Source organism: Enhydra lutris, unplaced genomic scaffold, assembly GCF_002288905.1.
Source record: "Enhydra lutris kenyoni isolate GAN:26980312 unplaced genomic scaffold, ASM228890v2 scaffoldscaffold92, whole genome shotgun sequence".
Lineage (NCBI taxonomy): Eukaryota > Metazoa > Chordata > Mammalia > Carnivora > Mustelidae > Enhydra > Enhydra lutris.
The window spans coordinates 1,464,881-1,482,323 of record NW_019154176.1 but is presented as its reverse complement, the minus strand read 5'-3'; the positions used below and the strand labels follow the sequence as shown (position 1 = coordinate 1,482,323).

Sequence of the window (17,443 nt, the reverse complement as noted above, 5' to 3'; positions counted from 1 at the left end):
GAGGCCAGAGAGGCTCCTAGAGGATGTGGCCCTGGAAGGCTGGGGAATCAGAGTGACAGCCTCGGGGGCGTGGGCCGGGGGAGGGTTTGGGGGGAGGATAAAAGATGGAGCTGGGCACCTGTCTGCCTTGTGCTAGCCAACACTGTCCCTGCCCCTCCACTGGCCCACAGGCCACCAGCTGGCCCATTATCCCTGGCGAGAAAGCAGACACTGGAGGGGGGCTCCCACGTGGCAGCAGCTCACTCATGCAAACCCGCCCGGCTGGGACTGCCAGGGTAGAGCCTCTCTGCTCTGGGTCCGAGGCAAGGGGAGAAGGGGGGCAGCGCAGAGAGGAGCCCCCGCTGTGCGGCAGTCAGGTCTCCTCCTGTGCTGTTGGCAGGGGGCAGTGCGTGGGGCCTGTGAACAGGAGATAAAGAGTTCAGGCAGAGGGTTTTTTTCTCACTAACCGTGGATTTGTATGTTTGTTCAGCTGGTGGCTCTGATAAGCCCCATTCTGCCAGATAAAAGCTGAGCAGCCATGAGGCGGGGCGTGGGGAGGGGTGTCATAAAGAGACCTTCCTCCTGTCTGTCCTGAGGCCTGGGGTTATCCCCTCCCCCGGGGAGCCCAACAGGGAAAGGAGTCAGGATGCTGGGGTGTCAGGCTCCCTGGTGTGCTGGCCTGTGGTGCAGCTTCTGATCCCAGAGGGCTGTCCAGAGTAGGCCTGGAGCTGAGGCACCGCTCCTGGAAAAGCCCAAGAAAGCTAGCCTGCTGGCTCCCTGCTCTGGGGGGGGGGGGGGTGTCTCCTCACCCTCCCTAGGGGCCTGTCCACCAGGGCCCGCGGCTCTTTGGCCCTGCTGCTGCTCTATGGGCTCCTGTCAGCACCCCCCCCACCCCCGCCCCGTCTGTCCACAGGGTGGACAAGGGTCTGCCCCATCACGTCCCTTACTGTCCTGTCTGGGCAGGGTTCGTAGTTGAGCCCCTGGGCCTGGGGCTGGCCAGCAGGGGTTTCAGCTGCCTTTGAGCAGACCATAGTGTCCCCAGGGCTCCTGCTTTAACCCTCCCTTCCCCTCCTGCTGCACGCGGGCCGCGAGGGTGCAGGGGGTGCTGCTAGAGCGGGCCGATGGGGCCCTGGCCGGAGCTGCCCCTGCTGCAGGGCTGGCTGGGTCCAGATTTCCAGCGTTTCTGCCTTTTGTCCTGGAGCTGAGCTGAGCACGCCGGGGGCCGGCGGGGGTGGCATTGTGGGGACGCTGGCTGGGCCGCCAGCCGTAAGATGGCTGCCAAGGGCTAAGATGGCTGCCAGCAGCGCCTGGAGGCGCGTGGCAGCGGGCCTCGCCCGCGCTGGATCCTCGCTCCCACTTGCTCCTTTACATCTAGCTAATAGTAATAACAGCAATAACGTTTCGGGACAGTGTCCTGGTTTAGAAGGATTTCCTGTCTATCGCGCTCTCCTGGAGCCCCATTTGTCTCTGCCGTAGTCGCTGGCCCACCTCCATCTCTTTGTCGGGTTCTCTCTCGCCTTGCTGTCCTTGGGCTGGATGTGCGCATGCGCGCAGCTTTCTGTCTCCACCTGGCCGCGTTCAGGGGGGCCCGGGACCACACCCTTGGGTGGACGCCTCTGGCACCCCCAACTCCACGGACCCGGACCTGGAAGGCTAGTGGGGACTGAGTCGGTCCCAGGATGGGTGGGGTCAGTAGCAGGCGCCCCCCCCCCGGGCCACAGGGGAGCGTGTGCCCCTCAGGGGGCTGCAGGCGCTGGGCTGGTGGGTCTGCCCTTCGGAAGCTTTGAGTGGCACACTCAGAGTGGCTCCTGGGAGATGAAGCAGGCTCGCGGCACCCCCAGTCTAGGGATGTCCTGGAATGGACTGCGCACACCCTCAGAAAGACCTGAGTCTTTCTGGACTGGCAGGGGGGTTGAATCAGACCTAGAGAGCCAGAAAGAGGCCAGGAGGAGAGAAAGACAAAATTGATACCCACAAGACACTGTGGCACAGAGAGGGTGCCCTCCTGGGAGCCTGGGAGGAGGTCCTGTAGATTCTCTCCAGAGCGGAGAGTGCCACGAGCAAAGATGCGGCCTGGGGTAGGATTCCCCATCCCTAAACACACCACAGGCGTGAGCACAAAGGGCGGTGTGGCAGGATGTGCCCCAAATTGGAGGGGGTGAGGGGCCCTCATTAACATTTTCCTTATAGACTTCTGTTTTCTCGATTTATGATGAGATTTTTTTTGGATTTAAAAAAACCGAACAAGGTAAAGAATGGGGCAAGTGGGGACTGAAACTGTCCTGTTGTAGGCAACCTGTCCTTTCCCACTGGTCACATTGAGGCAGGCGGACAAGAACTTGGCCTGAGCCAAGCCTGGGCCTTTGCTCCCAGGGGGACACTGTTCTTCTTACCAACCCCCCTCAGCCATCACTCTTCCCTTCCTCCTGAGTGGCCGAGCGGCCACAGGCCACCTTACTGCAGTCTCTTGGGCCTAGGCCTTGTTCTTCAGGAACTTCCTCGTTGGTCACCCCCCAAGTGTGAGCAGCTTGGCTGTGAGGCCACTGAGGTGGGGGCGCTCTCAGGCCGGCAGGCTGACCGTGGGGTGGTGGGTGAGGCCCAGGAGGCCGGGTCAGAGAGCTGGGCAGAGCCTTGGGCCGATACCAGGGTGCGGTGTTCTGATGGCACCCCCATGTTTTCCCCTTGAGCGGCCGATTCTTTACCAAATGCCTCGCCTTCCTCCTGCCCCCCAACCTGCCCTGGCCCCCCTCTGCCACCCTCTCGCCAGCTGTCGTGCCTGGGCAGGCATTCTGGAGGTCCCCATTGTGCCCCTGGCACACAAAGCTTTGAGGACCTGGGGGGCGGGGGTGGGGGGCTTTCCCAAGCTCCACAAAATATTCACACACACACTCCACCCTGCCCCAGCCCTCTGTGAGCTCCCGCCACACAATGGGCCCTTGTCTCGGGGCTCCCTCTGAGCAGCTGTGGCACTGGGGCATGAGACAGCCCAGACAGGCTGGCACAGAGTGGGCGACAGCGTCAGGGCAGACCTCCCCCCTCGGGGTTGCCAGGCACTGCCTGTGCGCATAAAGGTGAGATGTAGGAATGGCTGTAATTAATGAAGTGAGAGAAGGAAGGGGCTGCTCCCCTGGGAGCTGGAGCCGAGTGGAGGATGGGGGACCCTTGGGTTCATCCCAGCTGTGCAAAGAGGTGATCGCTGGCTTCTCTCATGGGTATCGTCCTCGCCCTGGTCCTCAGCCGCTGCTACTCTCCCGGGGCCGACTCTGCCGCCAGGCACATGGGGCAGTGTCCGCAGCCCGTGCTGGGTGTCACACTGGGGCGCTACTGGGATCCGGTGTGTGGAGGCCCGGGCTGCGGCCAACCTCCCCACAGTGCCCAGGACACCCCGCCACCGAGAAGGAGCTGGCTCCGGTGTCCATAGGACTTCCTTCTTTCTCTCTTCAGGTGTCCCTAGGCTGCTTCCCTCCGAGGAGAGGGTGCTGTGAAGGTGTTTACAGGGCTGGAGGGGCAGCTGCTTGGATGGTGTGGGGGGGGCACTTTGATCTTGACCCCTTCTCCGCTTTGTGTCTCCTGCAGAATCCGGACAATCAGATAGTTCAAACCAGCAAGGAGATGCGGACATCAAACCACTGCCCAACGGTCAGTGCCCCCCCCCCCCCCGACCCTGCTCCTGTGGGCCCATGTCTAGCCTCTGTGGCTTGCCCTGCCCCTACCTGCCCTCCCTCCCCCTGGCCAAACAGGCATCCCCTCTCCTCCATTTCTTCCCCTTTACTCAGCCAATCCTTAGCTGAACTTCAGCTGATGCCCCAAGGGCGGGAGCTCACCTGAAGCCTACTCACCCTTCTGTGTAGACATGAGGGCCCCTGAGGGCCAGCCTGGGTCTGGAATGCAAGGCTTGGAGGGGAGGGAGTCAAAGCACGAGTGTGGAGAGCTTCAGGGAAACGGGCAGGCAGCCCCCCACCCAGCCTTGCCTGACTCACTCACTTGTCCTTTCCCCTCTTCAGGGCACTTAAGTTTCCAGGACTGTTTTGTGACTTCCGGGGTCTGGAATGTGACAGAGCTGGTGAGAGTATCACAGAGTAAGTGAGTTCTTTCTTCTAGCCAGGGCCGAGCTCAGCAGACTGGGGGTGTAAGGAGGTGGGACGCGGACCCCGTGTGGCCCCCCGCTGGAGGGGTCTTGGCCGAGGGGCAGACAGGGTTTCCTGGGATGCTCTGCCCGTTGGTACTGGGCCGGGTGGAGCGGAGGCACCTGGGGAGCCCAGTCTGTAGTCCCCACTGCTTCGGAGGAGAAAAATCACCACTGAGGGCTCTTGCCCAAAGACGCCCCAGCCAGGAGGAGGCTTCTGGGGAGTTGCTTAGGACGATAAAACAAGGGTCCATTGGGCCTTCCGCACCTCAAACCTTATCACTTTCTTGCCTTTTCCCAGCTCCTGTTGCGACAGCATCAGGGCCCAACTTCTCACTGGCAGACCTGGAGAGTCCCAGCTACTACAACATAAACCAGGTGACCCTGGGGCGGCGGTCCATCACCTCCCCTCCTTCCACCAGGTGAGCCCAGCACCCTGCCCCTCCCGCCTCAGCCCCAGGCCATCTCAGGTGCTGCAGCCAGCTACACCTCCAAGGCCTGGGAGCCTTAGAAGGCCACCCCTTGTTGAGGGCGTGGGCTCCAGAGCTCCAGGGCCCGCCAAGCTACCAACCTCCTGAGCTTCCTGCTTCGTGCGTGCTGTCGCTGGCCACTTGGTGCCTAAACAAGGCACGGGTCTGCCTGGAGGGCACTCCCAGTGGGGATCTGAGAAGGCCTCTCTCTTGCGGAAGTGACATTTGAGCCCAGACAGGCCTGGGATGGAGGCTCCAAGTAGAGCAGCCCCCATCCCAGCCAAGGGTGGACAGCCAGGTGGGACCCCCACCCCCCAAAGAGGGCTCTAGAAAATGTTTAGACTTAAAACCCACTGAAGGGTTTGAAGCAGGAGATGCGGGGGATATGGGTTCCAGAAAGTGCCCCTTGCAACAGCATGTGTGGGCAGGAATGACGGCCAGTTAGAGGTTGGAGTGGAGGGGCGCCTCAGCTGGGTGGGGGAGAGGCGTGAGAGGGAGGGATGGAGCTGAGAGGTGTTGGGGGGTGGACACAGTCACCCTTTGTCAGGGCCAGTTGTTCAGGGCAGGAAGGGATCCTGTGCTTTAAAAAAAAAAAAAAAAAAACTTGGACTTCTGGTTCATTGTGAGGTTTTTGGCATTCACTTTAATTTGTTAGAATATTATGCTGTAATACTATAGTAGCTTCGTAGTAGTACTGTCTTCATATAAAATAACCTAGTATCTTGATGTCTGAGTTTTGTAGCACCCCTTTGGGATTTTTGTGCCTGGCAAGTGCCTCTCAACTCGCCCTGGCCCTGGGGGTTGATGGGAAATAGAAGGCGGGGCCAGGGAAGCAAGGGAGGAGGCTTTTGCCCCCTCTTTGACCTGAGCAGCTCAGTGGATGAGGGTGTCATGGACTGAGAAGGGGCTTAAGGAGGAGGAGCAGGTGGGCTGGGTCCCGAGGGACTCCCAGGGCCGGTCTGGTCTCGGGGTGGGCACGTAGTGAGTGCCAGGCAACCTCGGCTCGAGTAGCTGTAGCTCAGTCTTCCCTTGGCCTACCTGATCCCTCTCCTCTTCCCCAGCACCACCAAGCGCCCCAAGTCCATCGATGACAGTGAGATGGAGAGCCCTGTCGATGATGTCTTCTATCCTGGTACAGGCCGCTCCCCAGCAGCTGGCAGCAGCCAGTCCAGTGGCTGGCCCAACGATGTGGACGCAGGTATGGGCGTTGTAGGGCCGGCGCAGCGCAGGGCAGCCGGAGCCTCTTCTTCCTGCTCAGCTTACCGGGCGAGCCTCCCTCCGGTTCCCCTGCTGTGGTGGCGCTACCTGTCTTCTTGCCTCCTGACCTTCCAGAGGAGGGCAGACCAGGCCGAAGGAGGGGTGGAGGCGAGGAGCTGGGCTGTCCCTATATGGGCAGCAGGGCCACGGGTGTGATGGAAGGAGAGCAGAGGCCCCAGGCCCCGAGCTCTCGTTGTTTCCTTCTCTTGCTATTTCTCTAGAGAGGTCACCCCAGCTCTGTGGTCCCCTGGTGTGAAGCGGTTTCTCAGTCTGGGCACCATGGACATGTGGGGCCACATCATTTTCTGAGGTGGGGCCGTCCTGTGCACTGGAGGGCACTGAGCACCAGCCCTGGCCTCCGGCCACCTGCCAGCAGCAAGTCCCCACCCCTCCCCAAAGTATAATGATCAAAAACGTCCCCGGATGTCGCTGAATATCCTCTGGCGTGGGGGAGAGGTGAATAGAACTACTCGTTTGAAGGCCCTGGAATCACAGAGAGGAGCAGAGTCTAGGAAAGGATGACCAAATCATTGTCCAATCAAGCGGGAAAGCTAGGGAAGGGCAAAAGGTCTAAGGGAAGCCAGGTCAGTCCTCCCAGTACCCTCCAGCTGCCCCTTTCTCCGTGAACCCACCCACCTTCACTTCCAGTCTTGACCGGAGGCCTGAGCAGACCCAGAGAACCCGGATGGGAAGGAGGGAGAGTGCGCATGTGTGCTCCCGCTTGTGTGTGTGCATGCCCGATGCACGCATGAAGAGGCTGGCTGTGGGCTACTCCGGCCGGGCACACGGCTGGTACAACCTGCGTGTGTCCCTGAGGTGCGAGTCGCAGCGCTGGGGGGTGCAGCCCTGTGTGCAGGGCTTGTACACAGGGCTTGTATGCTCTGGTTGGGCGTGGGGACGGGAGCTCTGCTCTGGAAGCAGGAAGAGGAAGGCCTGACTTGCTGTCGCTTTGCCTGGTGTTTTCCAGATGTGCATCTACAGAGATGGGCCAAGCAAATGGGCCAGGCAGGGGCTCAGGAAAAGCAAGGCGGCGGGGGCGGGGGGGTGGGGAGGGGCTTCTGCTTTGCTGTGGTCCAAGGGACCCACTCTCAACTCCCTGGGACGAGCGGAGGAGAGCTCATCTCCAGACTTTGGGCCGGGGGAGTGGACCAAGAGCAAAGCTCACCTTTGTGCAACAGCTCTCCAGGCAGTCTCTGGGTGCCTCTCACAGGGCTTTGTGTGGCAAGCAGGGAGCTGGGTCGACACAGCCCAGATACTTCTCTGGGAGAGAGAGAAGGGGTTGAAAAGGCCTTGAAGACTCTGCAGCCAGGGCCTCAGTTAAGTGACTGTCTCTGGAGGACTCAAGTGCCTTGAGAGCTGCATCTGTAGCTGCCTCCTGGGGCTCAGCTTCCCGGTCCCTCTGCCCTGACCTGGTGCCCAAGGAGCTGTCCCCCTCTGGCTCCCACTCTTTTTTCTCAGCCGTCTGCTCTGGTGCCTGCCATTTATGCTCCTTCCAGCAGTCCTGCCACGCACGGCCCCCCGACATCCTCCTGCAGCACCCCAGCTCCCTTGCTTTCCCCTCTTTTCCTCCGCCCCCCACCCCCGCGGTGTTGTTTCCCCGCGCTGCGACAAATCGCCAATTAAGCAGCCCAGCTGCAGGACAGGGAACAGCTGGGGAGGCGCTGTGCGGCCACGGGGACAGCTGTGCACAGCTGGTGGGGGTGCTCCCCACCCCCCCACCGTGCCAGCTATCAGGTGGCACACAGCTGCCGCCAGATAACACCTCTGCTGGCGGCTGGGAGTTCGCCCTTCCCCCACCTCTTCCCTCCACGGTTAAGACTGCAGCCCCCCCACTCCCACTCAGACAGAGTCTGTGCCTGAAAGACGGCAGCAGCTTGGCACATCCGCTCCACTCCATCTGAGCCTTCCAGCCTCAGCCTAGGACAGGGGACAAGCTCCCCTGGAGGACCTGGCCCAGGGCCCCTGCTGTGTCAGAGCCTCCATGGGACATCATGCTCTTGGGGTGCAGAGATGACTCGGTTGGCAGCATCAGGATCCTTCAGACAGAGCTGCAAGGCAGGGGGGACTCTGTGCCCCTGTCCCAGTGAATGCCACCCCATCTCTGGCACCAGGAGGAGAGCAAAGCCCCGAAATGACCCATCCTGCAGCCGCCCAACCTCTGGATCCCCTGGCAGGGGGTTCCTTTCCTGTCCCGCTCTGCCCTCAGTGCCCAGCCAGGTCTTCCGGTCCCTCCAGGTCCTCCTGCTCTCTCGTCAGGGCTATATCACCCCTGCAGTCCCTCCCAAGGGCTGTGGCTTCTTCCTACCAGAGCCTCCCCCAGTCCAGGGCCCCACAGAGCAGACCCCAGCCCATTGCTCTTCTGGGTCGCCCCTCACTCTGAAGCTGGCTCCCCGGGGCTCCTCCTGCACACCTTCCCCGCTCCCTGCCCCCGCATCCCACCTTTTCATCCTGTGCTCTAGGAGCTCATTATCTGCTCATCAGGGAGCAAGACGGGCCCTCTTGCTCGTCTCCTACCCTGCGCACCCAAGGGTCTCGTTTTGCTCTCCAGTCAGAGCACCTGTAGCTGGCCAGGCGGCACACCGGGCCTAAGAACCAGAGCCAGAATGGGGCAAAGGAGGCAGGAAGGGGGTGTGTGGGGGAAGGGATAGCCGGGAGGGGGCAGAGGAGAGAGGAGCTGGCTGCTGGCTTCCCACCTTCCCTTGCTCTCACCCTGGCCCAGCTAAACCTGCCCTGTGTTGCTGATTCCTCCCCCCAGGCCCGGCTTCTCTAAAGAAGTCAGGAAAGCTGGACTTCTGCAGTGCCCTCTCCTCTCAGGGCAGCTCCCCGCGCATGGCTTTCACTCACCACCCGCTGCCTGTGCTTGCTGGAGTCAGACCAGGTGAGAAATGGGGGGCCTGGCGGGGGGCAGTGGGGGAGGTGGTGGAGCGCTTAGGGGCAGCTGGCCAGGTTAAGGAGCTGGGGTGTCAGCCCGAGTGACAGCCCCAAGCTCTCTGAGTAGGCGGCGGTCCAGCGGAGGGTGGGCACGGGAGTGGGCCCTTCCTCTCCGGCAGCCCCTCCTCACCTTGTTCCCAAGCAGCCTCCCACTTGCTTCTCACTCCCCATGTGCACATCTGTGCATGGGTGCATGTGTGTGTGCTTGCGCGCACGCCTGTGTGTGCTATGCAGCATGGGCCTGTCTCAAGGCCCTCCCCGACCTGCCTTCAGTGACAGAGGCCTCAGATCCGCTCCTGCCCCCTCTCCTTGCCTCCTGCCTGTGGTGGGCGGGAAAGCATAAGGCTTCTCCTTCTGTCCTCCTTTCACCTCTTCCCTCCTAGCTCCTGGCTGAGCCTGGGGTCTGATTTCCCAGCACCGGGGTTGGTCCCTGTGGGGCACAGACTGACAAGAGCACTCAGGGGAGCCCAGGCTCCCTTCTCAGGCCCTCCCTGCCCTTTGCCAAAAGTGAAGGGCTAGGCCCAGGGGCTGGTAGCACCTGGGTTCTTCTCCAGGGAGAGGAGCAAGCCCACTGCCTTGGTGGGCTCTCTTGCTTTGGTCTCGGGAGCGGGTGCTTGGTGGGGGCAGGGTGGGGGGGGACATCTCAGCGTTCCTGAGGGGACAGCATCCGGCAGGAAGTGGTAGGAGCTGAGTCCTCAGCCTCCCCATTCCCTCATTTGCTTTTTCCCTCCCCTGGTACCCTTCTGGCAGAAAGAGGCCTGGACTTTTTCTCTGCCTGCCTGCCGTCTTGTGGGCTTGTCTGTAGGACACAGAGAAGAGTGAGGTTTACCCTCCCGGCTTCCTCCTCGGGGCCTCCTGGCTGAGAGCCCAGAGGCAGCCTGCGCTGGGGCAGGGTGTGGTGGCCACAAGGTGGGGGCGGGGACCCCAGGCCCTCTCTGCACAGGCAGCAGGAGGGCAGCAGGCCCAGCTCCGCTCAGCTTTTATGAACTCCAGAGAGAAGCCAAGTTTCCTCAGCCCCCTAATGAAACTGAGAGCAAGAGCGAGCTGATTGGAAACAGACTGGAGGGGGAGGACTCGGCCCAGGGAAGAGCTGGGGCCGGCGCCGGGGTGCGAGCTGTGTGTGGGGAGGATGCGTGTGCAAGGACCGCGGGGCTGAGCGCACGGGAACGCGGCCTGGGCGGCAGCGGCCAGAGCCACAGTCCTGTGCGTGCAGGAGCGGGTGTATGTGTTTCAAGGGCTCATCCTGCACAGGAAAGGGGCCGGGGCCCTGTCTCCAGCCAGAGCCTGGGACCCCTTGGTCCCTTCTGTCCCTCCCCCAGACTCACCCCTAGGCCCTGGACCAGGGTGAAGCCGGTGAGGCCCTCCCCACGACAGACTCCCAGGAGGCCCCAAAACCCTAGTCATCAAGATAAATAATATTTAATGTAATAATTGAAACGGTTGCAAACAACATGCGAGGAATAGCTATCAGCATTTTAAACAAAAGATGGGGCTGGCCTTGCACTTGCCCAGCCTTGCCGTGTTCATGTCACCCAAGCTCCAGCCCTGGTTCTAATCAGACTTGATTACAAAGATCAGCAGCTGGCTGACCAGCCCTGGTTTGCTAATTTGACTTTTTATTTTAAAAAAGTAGTAAAAAAAAAAAAAAAAGATTTATTTACTTAGTTTGGTGGGAAGGGGCCAAGGGAGAGAGACAATCTCCAGCTGACTCCCCGCTGAGTGCATCGCCAGGTGTGGGGCTCAGGGTCACAACCCTGAGATCACGACCCTGAGGTCATGACCTGAGCCGAAATCAAGAGTCTGGTGCTTCACCGACTGAGCCATCCGGGTGCTCCCCAGGTCTGGCTTGTGAAAGTATTGTGTTAAGACATTGCTTACCTCGATTGTCGATTGTCGATTGTCGAATTATCTGGTGCTGCCTTAACTTTCTCACCAGAGGCCGGTGCCTCATTCTCCTCACCCTGGTCCTGGCCTTGATCTTAACCCCATTCTCCCTTTTCCTCTGGCTCCTCAGGGCTGTGTCTGACCAGCATCCCCCCCACCCAACCAACCCCATCTTCCATTGCGCCCCCCTCTGCCTCCTAAGCCCTGACACCCTCTTTTTCCTGCCCACATGCGCGCAGGGAGCCCCCGGGCCACGGCGTCGGCGCTGCACTTCCCCTCCACGTCCATCATCCAGCAGTCGAGCCCGTACTTCACGCACCCGACCATCCGCTACCACCACCACCACGGGCAGGACTCGCTGAAGGAGTTTGTGCAGTTCGTGTGCTCGGACGGCTCGGGCCAGGCCACCGGACAGGTGAGTCCACAGGCCCCCGGAGCCCTGCCACAGCTCATCTCTGCATCTGTCCGTCTGTCTCGGGGCTCACAGGGAGAGGGTCCAAAAGCCAAGAGCCCTCCTAGGGCTGGGGCAGCAGAGGGCCGGTAGTGCCAAACACCTCCATCTTTTGGATCTGGGGGTAGGGGTCCACGTGTAATGTCAGGGCCTGTCTGTCACCGTCCAGAGTTGGGGACGAGGGCAGTGGCCGGGCCCGCCTTGCTCTTGCTCGGGCTCCTTGCCCTCCCCTCAGTCTCTGTTCCCCCGTAAGAGTGTGTCCGTGATCTATCCAACCCAGCCTGGGCTCCTGACCTCGTAGCACCCCTCTTAAAACCTCAGGGCTACAAGGAGTGTGTAGGTGCTAGACCGAGAGTTACTCGCCTTGGCACTATTGACATCTGGGCTGTCCATTCTCTGTTCTGCGGGGCCGTCCCCGGCACTGTGGGGTAGTAGGCAGCATCCGCGGTCCCCACCCACTCAATGGCAGCTGCACCATCACTCCCAGTCCTGATGACCAAGGATATTTCCAGAGTTCAGCGTGCCCTGGGGGCATCACCATTCCCTGAGAAGCCCTGGGTGGAGCAAAGGCCCTCCCTCCTTCCCCTCGAGCTGTCATGGAGTCTCCTGTTGGCAGAACTCTTAGCAAGAGGTTCCCAGGTCTGTTTTTATTCTGGAGGGAAGCCCTTCTGCTCCTCAGCCTAGGAGAGATGCTGGTTGCCCATGGAGTTCTGCTGCCCCACTGCCCTTCTCTGTCAGCAAGCTCTAGGGCCCAGGCCCTGATGAGCAGAAACATAGGCCACTCAGCAAAGGGCTTATCCCAGACAGTGGTGGGCCAGAGGTGACCCTTCAGTGGGACAGTGGTCCTCTCTTAGTCCCTGGGAGAGCACTCGGGTTGGGACAGGGCGGTCTCTAGGCCTCTGGGAAGGTTCTAAAGTCCCAGCAGCACACGGCGCTGTGAGAAGGTCCAGTCCCTCTTTCCGCAGCTGGTCCAGCCTGGAAACCCGTTGTGAGAAGTCGGGGGCAGGTCGCTCAAAGGGCCGTGGTGGGGAGAGGCGTTCGGAACCCCATGCCAGAGGTGACCCAGGGAGAGCGGTGGGCGGCCCTTGGCCACACAGCCCAGTGCTGCCTCAGGGCGGCCTGTACAGAATGGGCATTTGCTAAGTGCTGGTGCATTGATTTGGGGCAGGGTTATGGCTCAGCCTCCTCGCTCTTGCTGTCCAGAATGGAAGCCGGTCCTCTTCCCTCTCTCCTGTTCTCCCTCCTTCTACTTTCCTCGTCTCCTTTTCCCTATGAGGTTCTCTCTCGCTGGCTCTGCAGCCCCTTAGCTCACTCAGAGCCTTGCCCACCTCTCTGGACAAGCTCTGTCCACTTTTAGGGGCATGGAGTGGGAAGTGGCCATGACCCTCGATAGCTACTACGGTTCCTTCAGAGATGACAGCAGAGTCTACGGGAGCTACAAGCCCATGTCCCAGCGCCCAAGGGCCCTGGGGTCTGGAATATGGATCAGAGAGTCCGGGAGCCCCACCTTGCCTGCCTTCTCACCCACAGAGGCAGCTGGGGTTTGGAACCAAAATGAGACTGACCTGAGGGGCCAGTTTAGCCCAAAGAACCAAAGCGAATGCACAGGATCCTCGGGAGTATGGGTCAGTCTGTCCTTAAGCCTCCTGATGATGCCTGGGTCCTGAACCTCTCCCTTGACTTGAGCGTTCAAGATTAAGGGCTCGTCTGGTCCAGAAGGCAGATGCTTGCTCCGAGTAGACCGTGGATAAAACACTGCAGGCAGGAGGGCGAGCAGGCAGTCTGGTTAAACAGAAGAGCCTAGCCCAGCTGGGGAGCAGTCTCTGGGTTTCCTCTCCTGGCCTGTTGTGCCCAGAGAGAAGGGCGTGTCTTCAGTGAGCCTGCTCTCTGGGGCTTGGCTGCCGGCTCTGGAGGAGTGAGCCAGAGGCCCCAGGCTCTGCAGCTGACCTGGTGACCGGCAATGGCAGTACCAGGCTGCTCTGGGTCCGTGGCTGCCTCCAGAGCAGAGGTTCTCAGCCTTAGCATGCACGAATCACCTGGAAGGCTCGCTAACACACAGGTGCCTGGGCCTCACCTGATTCTGATTCCCCAGACCTGGGTGGGGCCGAGAATCTGCATTTCCCCCCAAGTTCCCAGCCGATGCTGTTTCTGGTCGGGTGACCCACTTTGAGAACCATTGATCTAAAGCCTGAAGGAGTAAATTCCTAACCTCTTTGAGAATGTGAAGTTACAGAGCATCTTCGCAGAAAGAAAAAAGTACACATACAAAATTTTTACGATTTGCAAAAGGGTTTCCAGGCACCAGCCCCGTGCTCATCCTCGGACTACAGCAAGAGGCCCTACTTGAGAGGAGCCAGATCGGTAAAGGCCAAGGCCAAGTGGACATGCCACTCAGAGGAGGCGCAAAGGGCAGGAGGATGCCTGGTTAGCTGTGTTTCTGGCAGAGAGAAGAGGCCACCAAGTGAACCGATGGAGAAGTCACAGGGCCCGATGGGATAGCGTGACCCCGGGAGGCAGAAAGACCGGTTGTAGGTCAGCCTCAGGCATCAGCGCTGGAGCCGCCAGGCCTCGTCTTCATCTGTCTGTTGAAAGTGAAGAGCTATCCCATCTCCAGGTTCCTTCTAGCTTTTAACTCGTGAGGTTTCATGGCACCGCAAAATCACAAGACCTCGAGATTTTTAAAACCTCAACTTGAACTCCAATCAGAGCTGAGATACCGTAGCCTGGTTGGAATTAGCTTCCAGAAACTAAATGTTGTACATCAGCGGTGTTCGATGTCTGGCCGTGTCGGGCTGGGATTGGCTTCATCAAGAGCGATGAGTGATTTAGGTCCTCCTGAGGGGAGACAGGGTCTTGAGGACTAGAAGGAGGCGCAGGGCACCCTGTAGGAGCAAGGGCTACCCGGAGGGCCATGGGTCCCAGCCCCTGGAGAGAGGGGCGGCAAGCACAGGATGGCGCAGAATAAAGGAGTGAGGCTGTGATCTCTCGAGGCTTGCGTTCCCTGCCCTGCTGGAGGAAGGCAGTTGCCTATTTCTGAAAGGGCACCTGGCACAAAGGGCGCAGGACGCAGAGATCAGCAGCCCCTGCCTGCTTTTGCCAGAGAACCTCTGAGTGGGCAGGAAAGAGCAAGTCAAGGGAACCATTTGGAGAGACAATGTCAGACCTAGGTGCTGGTCTTTAGCGGTGATGGGAGTTGGTGGCCAGAACTCAGAAGGGTGTGGCCGGCACAGGTCAGACATGGGGCTCGATGTTTTGAAAGTGCAGCATGTCTGGGCCACACAGAGGTGGCTGTCCCCGGGCTTGCTGGGGAGCTTGGGAGGCAGCCTGCTTCAAAGGCTACGGTGGAGGTCACGACCATCCTAGGAAAAAAAGGCAGAGAGAGAGATGGATGGTGATTTAGGGTATCTGGCTGGTCCCAGGTTGGGGATGGTGTTTTCTGAGCCGGACTTAAGGGGTGTGGGAAGGGGTGTTGTAGACAGAGGGTTCTGCAGTGAGCACGGGTACAGCCCCCAACTGCTTAGGCTATGTTCTGGAAACTCCAGTTTGTTTGCAGTGGGAAGTACTTGGGAGGAGGTGAACGTAGAGGCATGAATGGTGGAAGACCCCATCTGGGTTCCACCACAGGGGCCTTGAATGCCCAACCAGGGGCTCGTATTTGATGTTACACGCAGTCACATCTGTGGGAGGGGAGGGCAGTAGCCTGAGTGCTTTTGGATTTTGGGATGAGAGGTGGGATGAGCCCACTGGAAAAAATCCCCAGGATCCTGGAGTGAGAGAGACATGGTTGTGAATTTCCGGCCTTACCAGTCACAGCTGGGTGACTTTGTATAAACCACTCAGCTGCAGAGCCTCAGTTTCCCCAGTTGTGCAAGGGGGGAGAATCAAGTTTCCCTTGAATCAGGGTTTCCCAGCCACGGCACTAGTAACGTTTGGATTGTTGGGCCTTTATCCTGGGGGCCATCTCGTGCCTTGTGGGGTGTCTAGCAGCATCCCTGGACTCCGCCCCACCCCAGATGCCAGCAGCACCCCCAGAAGTGGTGCTACCCAACATGTCTTCAGACGTTGTTAATGCCCCCTGCCGGGGCAGAATCCACCATGTCACCCCCAGCCCAGGCGAAAACTGCTGCCTCACGGTGGGTGGGGTTGGGGGAGCATCGTCACCACCTGGGTAAAGTACGTGGTACGGAGCCGGGCGCCGAGACGCTGAGTGTCCTTAGAGGACACTGTTAGCACAGGGGAGACCCCTTGGGAGTCTCGTGGTCCTAGTCCAGTGGAACCAGTGAGGATAGAGGTTGGGTCGGCTGGAGACATCAAGGGGGTGGACTCCGGGGGGTTTGCCCACCAACAGAAGGGGCAGCACGGGAGCCTCCTTGAGCCTTGCACCTGGGTGGCTGGGGGGGCAGAGCTCTGCCCCTTGGGAGAGGGGACCGTTTAGGACGCAGAGCTCTAGCCCCCCACCCTGAGCCCAGGCTGCAGGTGGTCATCGAGAGCGCTGCCCAGAGCTCCAGGAAGCTGTGCCTGCAAGAGGCCAGGGACCTCTGCCCCTCCCTGTGGGGCCTCCGTCCCCGAATCCCAAAGGCTGATGTGCACAAGGCGTACACGGGCCTTAGGGAGGAGATTCAAGTTTGAGGCAGAAGAGGGAATAGAGCCAAGCAATGGAGCTGGCGGCCAGGTTCCCAGGCTTCGGAGGGCCCCGTACAGGGAAGTCCTCTCCAAGAGCCTCGGGACTGCGGCTGGCAGCGATGGATTTTCCTCTTGGGCCGTTCTGTAGAAAATGGGCCGGCAACCCACGATCCTCAGGCTGCCGGAGTTCAGGACAAGACCCCCAGCACGCGGCGTCTCCCTGGGCTGTGATGCGGGGTAGACGCCCGAGGGCCTGTGGTCCTTGGCTGGGTCGGCCAGCCCCACCCCAGGGGCCCGCAGAGGGGAGGCCTGCGTGTGTTTTCGGGGACGGTGGGGGGTGAGCTGGCGCATCTTACCTGCTGAGGCAGGTCTTCCAAGAGCACGAGCATGCTAGGGGCAGCTGCTTAGGTGGCGAGATGGCATGTTTTGGTACCTAAAACATGTTCCCTAAGAAATAACAAACCACTCATCGGACACCCCCTTTCGTCCCTCCCACAACTTCAAAAGAGGACCACAAAAAAAAAAAAAAAAAAAAAAAAAAAAAAGAGAGAGAGAAACACCTGAGAGACCAAATAGAAGCCTCACACCCTCACCCACCCCGTGCCCCGGAGGAGACGACCCCGTCCTGCATCTTCCACCGGGAGCGCCCGCTCTCAGGAGCGAGCTGGCGTGGCCGCGCAGGGGAGCGTGTGTCTGTGTGGGATGTGCCTTCATGCGTCACTCTATTTATGTTGTTCGCAGCCCAACGGTAGCGGCCAGGGCAAAGTCCCGGGGTCATTTTTGCTACCGCCGCCGCCTCCAGTGGCCAGACCTGTGCCCCTTCCTATGCCTGATTCCAAATCCACCAGCACTGCCCCAGACGGCGCCGCCTTGACTCCTCCATCACCTTGTAAGTGGACGATGAAACCGAAACCACAACGCCCAGCATCCCTGGCCCATCCAAACAGTCTCCACGGCAAAAAGAAAAACCCCTGCCCCGCCCACCGCCAGAGCCCCCCAACCCAGAGCGCCATGGAGCCTCCCACCCGGACAAGAGCAGAGCTGAGCCCCCAGTCACGGCCTCCGGGGCCTCAGTTGCACCAGCCAGCACCCCACGAGCCCCCCTGCCCACCCGCGGCTCCTAGCCGGGGGGCCCCTGGCCCAGGCCCCTCCCCGGGGCGGGAGGGGGAGCACAGTGGGGCACGCAGGCCAGGGGTGCTGGCCAGGGTGGGAGGGGGGCGGGGAGGCGCAGCCATGCCATCTTCATGCCTGATTGCTGTTTTTTTTCATTTTTCGTTTTTTTGTTTTTTGATTTTTGTTGTTTCGTTGTGCCCCGCTACACCAAAAAAAATTAAATGTGACCACAAGGTGACGCCACCACCATCCCCTTTTGGCCTTGCCCCCTCACCTCCATTCTGGGGCCCTTGGGCCTCTAACTGTACAGCAGGCCGGCCCCTGACCTTCTCCCCTTCAATCTCACATTTGGTTTCTCGTTGTTCCTCTTTTTTTTTTTTTCTTTTTTCTTTTTTTTTTCCTCCTCCCATCCCTCTCCCTTTCCCAGGTTGACTGTTCCAAGGACAAGGGAGGGCTCTGGGCCTCGGCTTACTTCATCTCTTTCTCTTCCTCTCTCTCTCTCTTTTAACCAATGACAAATTTTGTTAAAGGGAAAAGAAAAATCTGAGTTGAGAGGCCCAAGGTAGACCCGACGTGTGAAGGACAGGAGAGGTGGAGGGTGGGCGGTGT

At 60.0% G+C, this 17,443-nt stretch overlaps 1 protein-coding gene across 4 annotated transcripts in view; it reads left to right on the top strand.

Annotated features, from left to right (window-relative positions):
- Nucleotides 1–17,443, top strand: part of LOC111162388 (nuclear factor I X) — a 94,132-nt gene that overhangs the window by 70,738 nt on the left and 5,951 nt on the right. For 2 of the 4 annotated variants that reach the window (XM_022526777.1, XM_022526776.1), the window contains exons 3-9: nucleotides 3,556–3,618; nucleotides 3,984–4,058; nucleotides 4,407–4,527; nucleotides 5,637–5,773; nucleotides 8,588–8,710; nucleotides 10,887–11,062; nucleotides 16,463–16,610. In XM_022526777.1, the coding sequence (XP_022382485.1) occupies nucleotides 3,556–3,618; nucleotides 3,984–4,058; nucleotides 4,407–4,527; nucleotides 5,637–5,773; nucleotides 8,588–8,710; nucleotides 10,887–11,062; nucleotides 16,463–16,610 (843 nt within the window). The remainder of the gene's footprint in view (nucleotides 1–3,555; nucleotides 3,619–3,983; nucleotides 4,059–4,406; nucleotides 4,528–5,636; nucleotides 5,774–8,587; nucleotides 8,711–10,886; nucleotides 11,063–16,462; nucleotides 16,611–17,443) is intronic. The other 2 variants (XM_022526779.1, XM_022526778.1) reach the window with 2 other exon arrangements.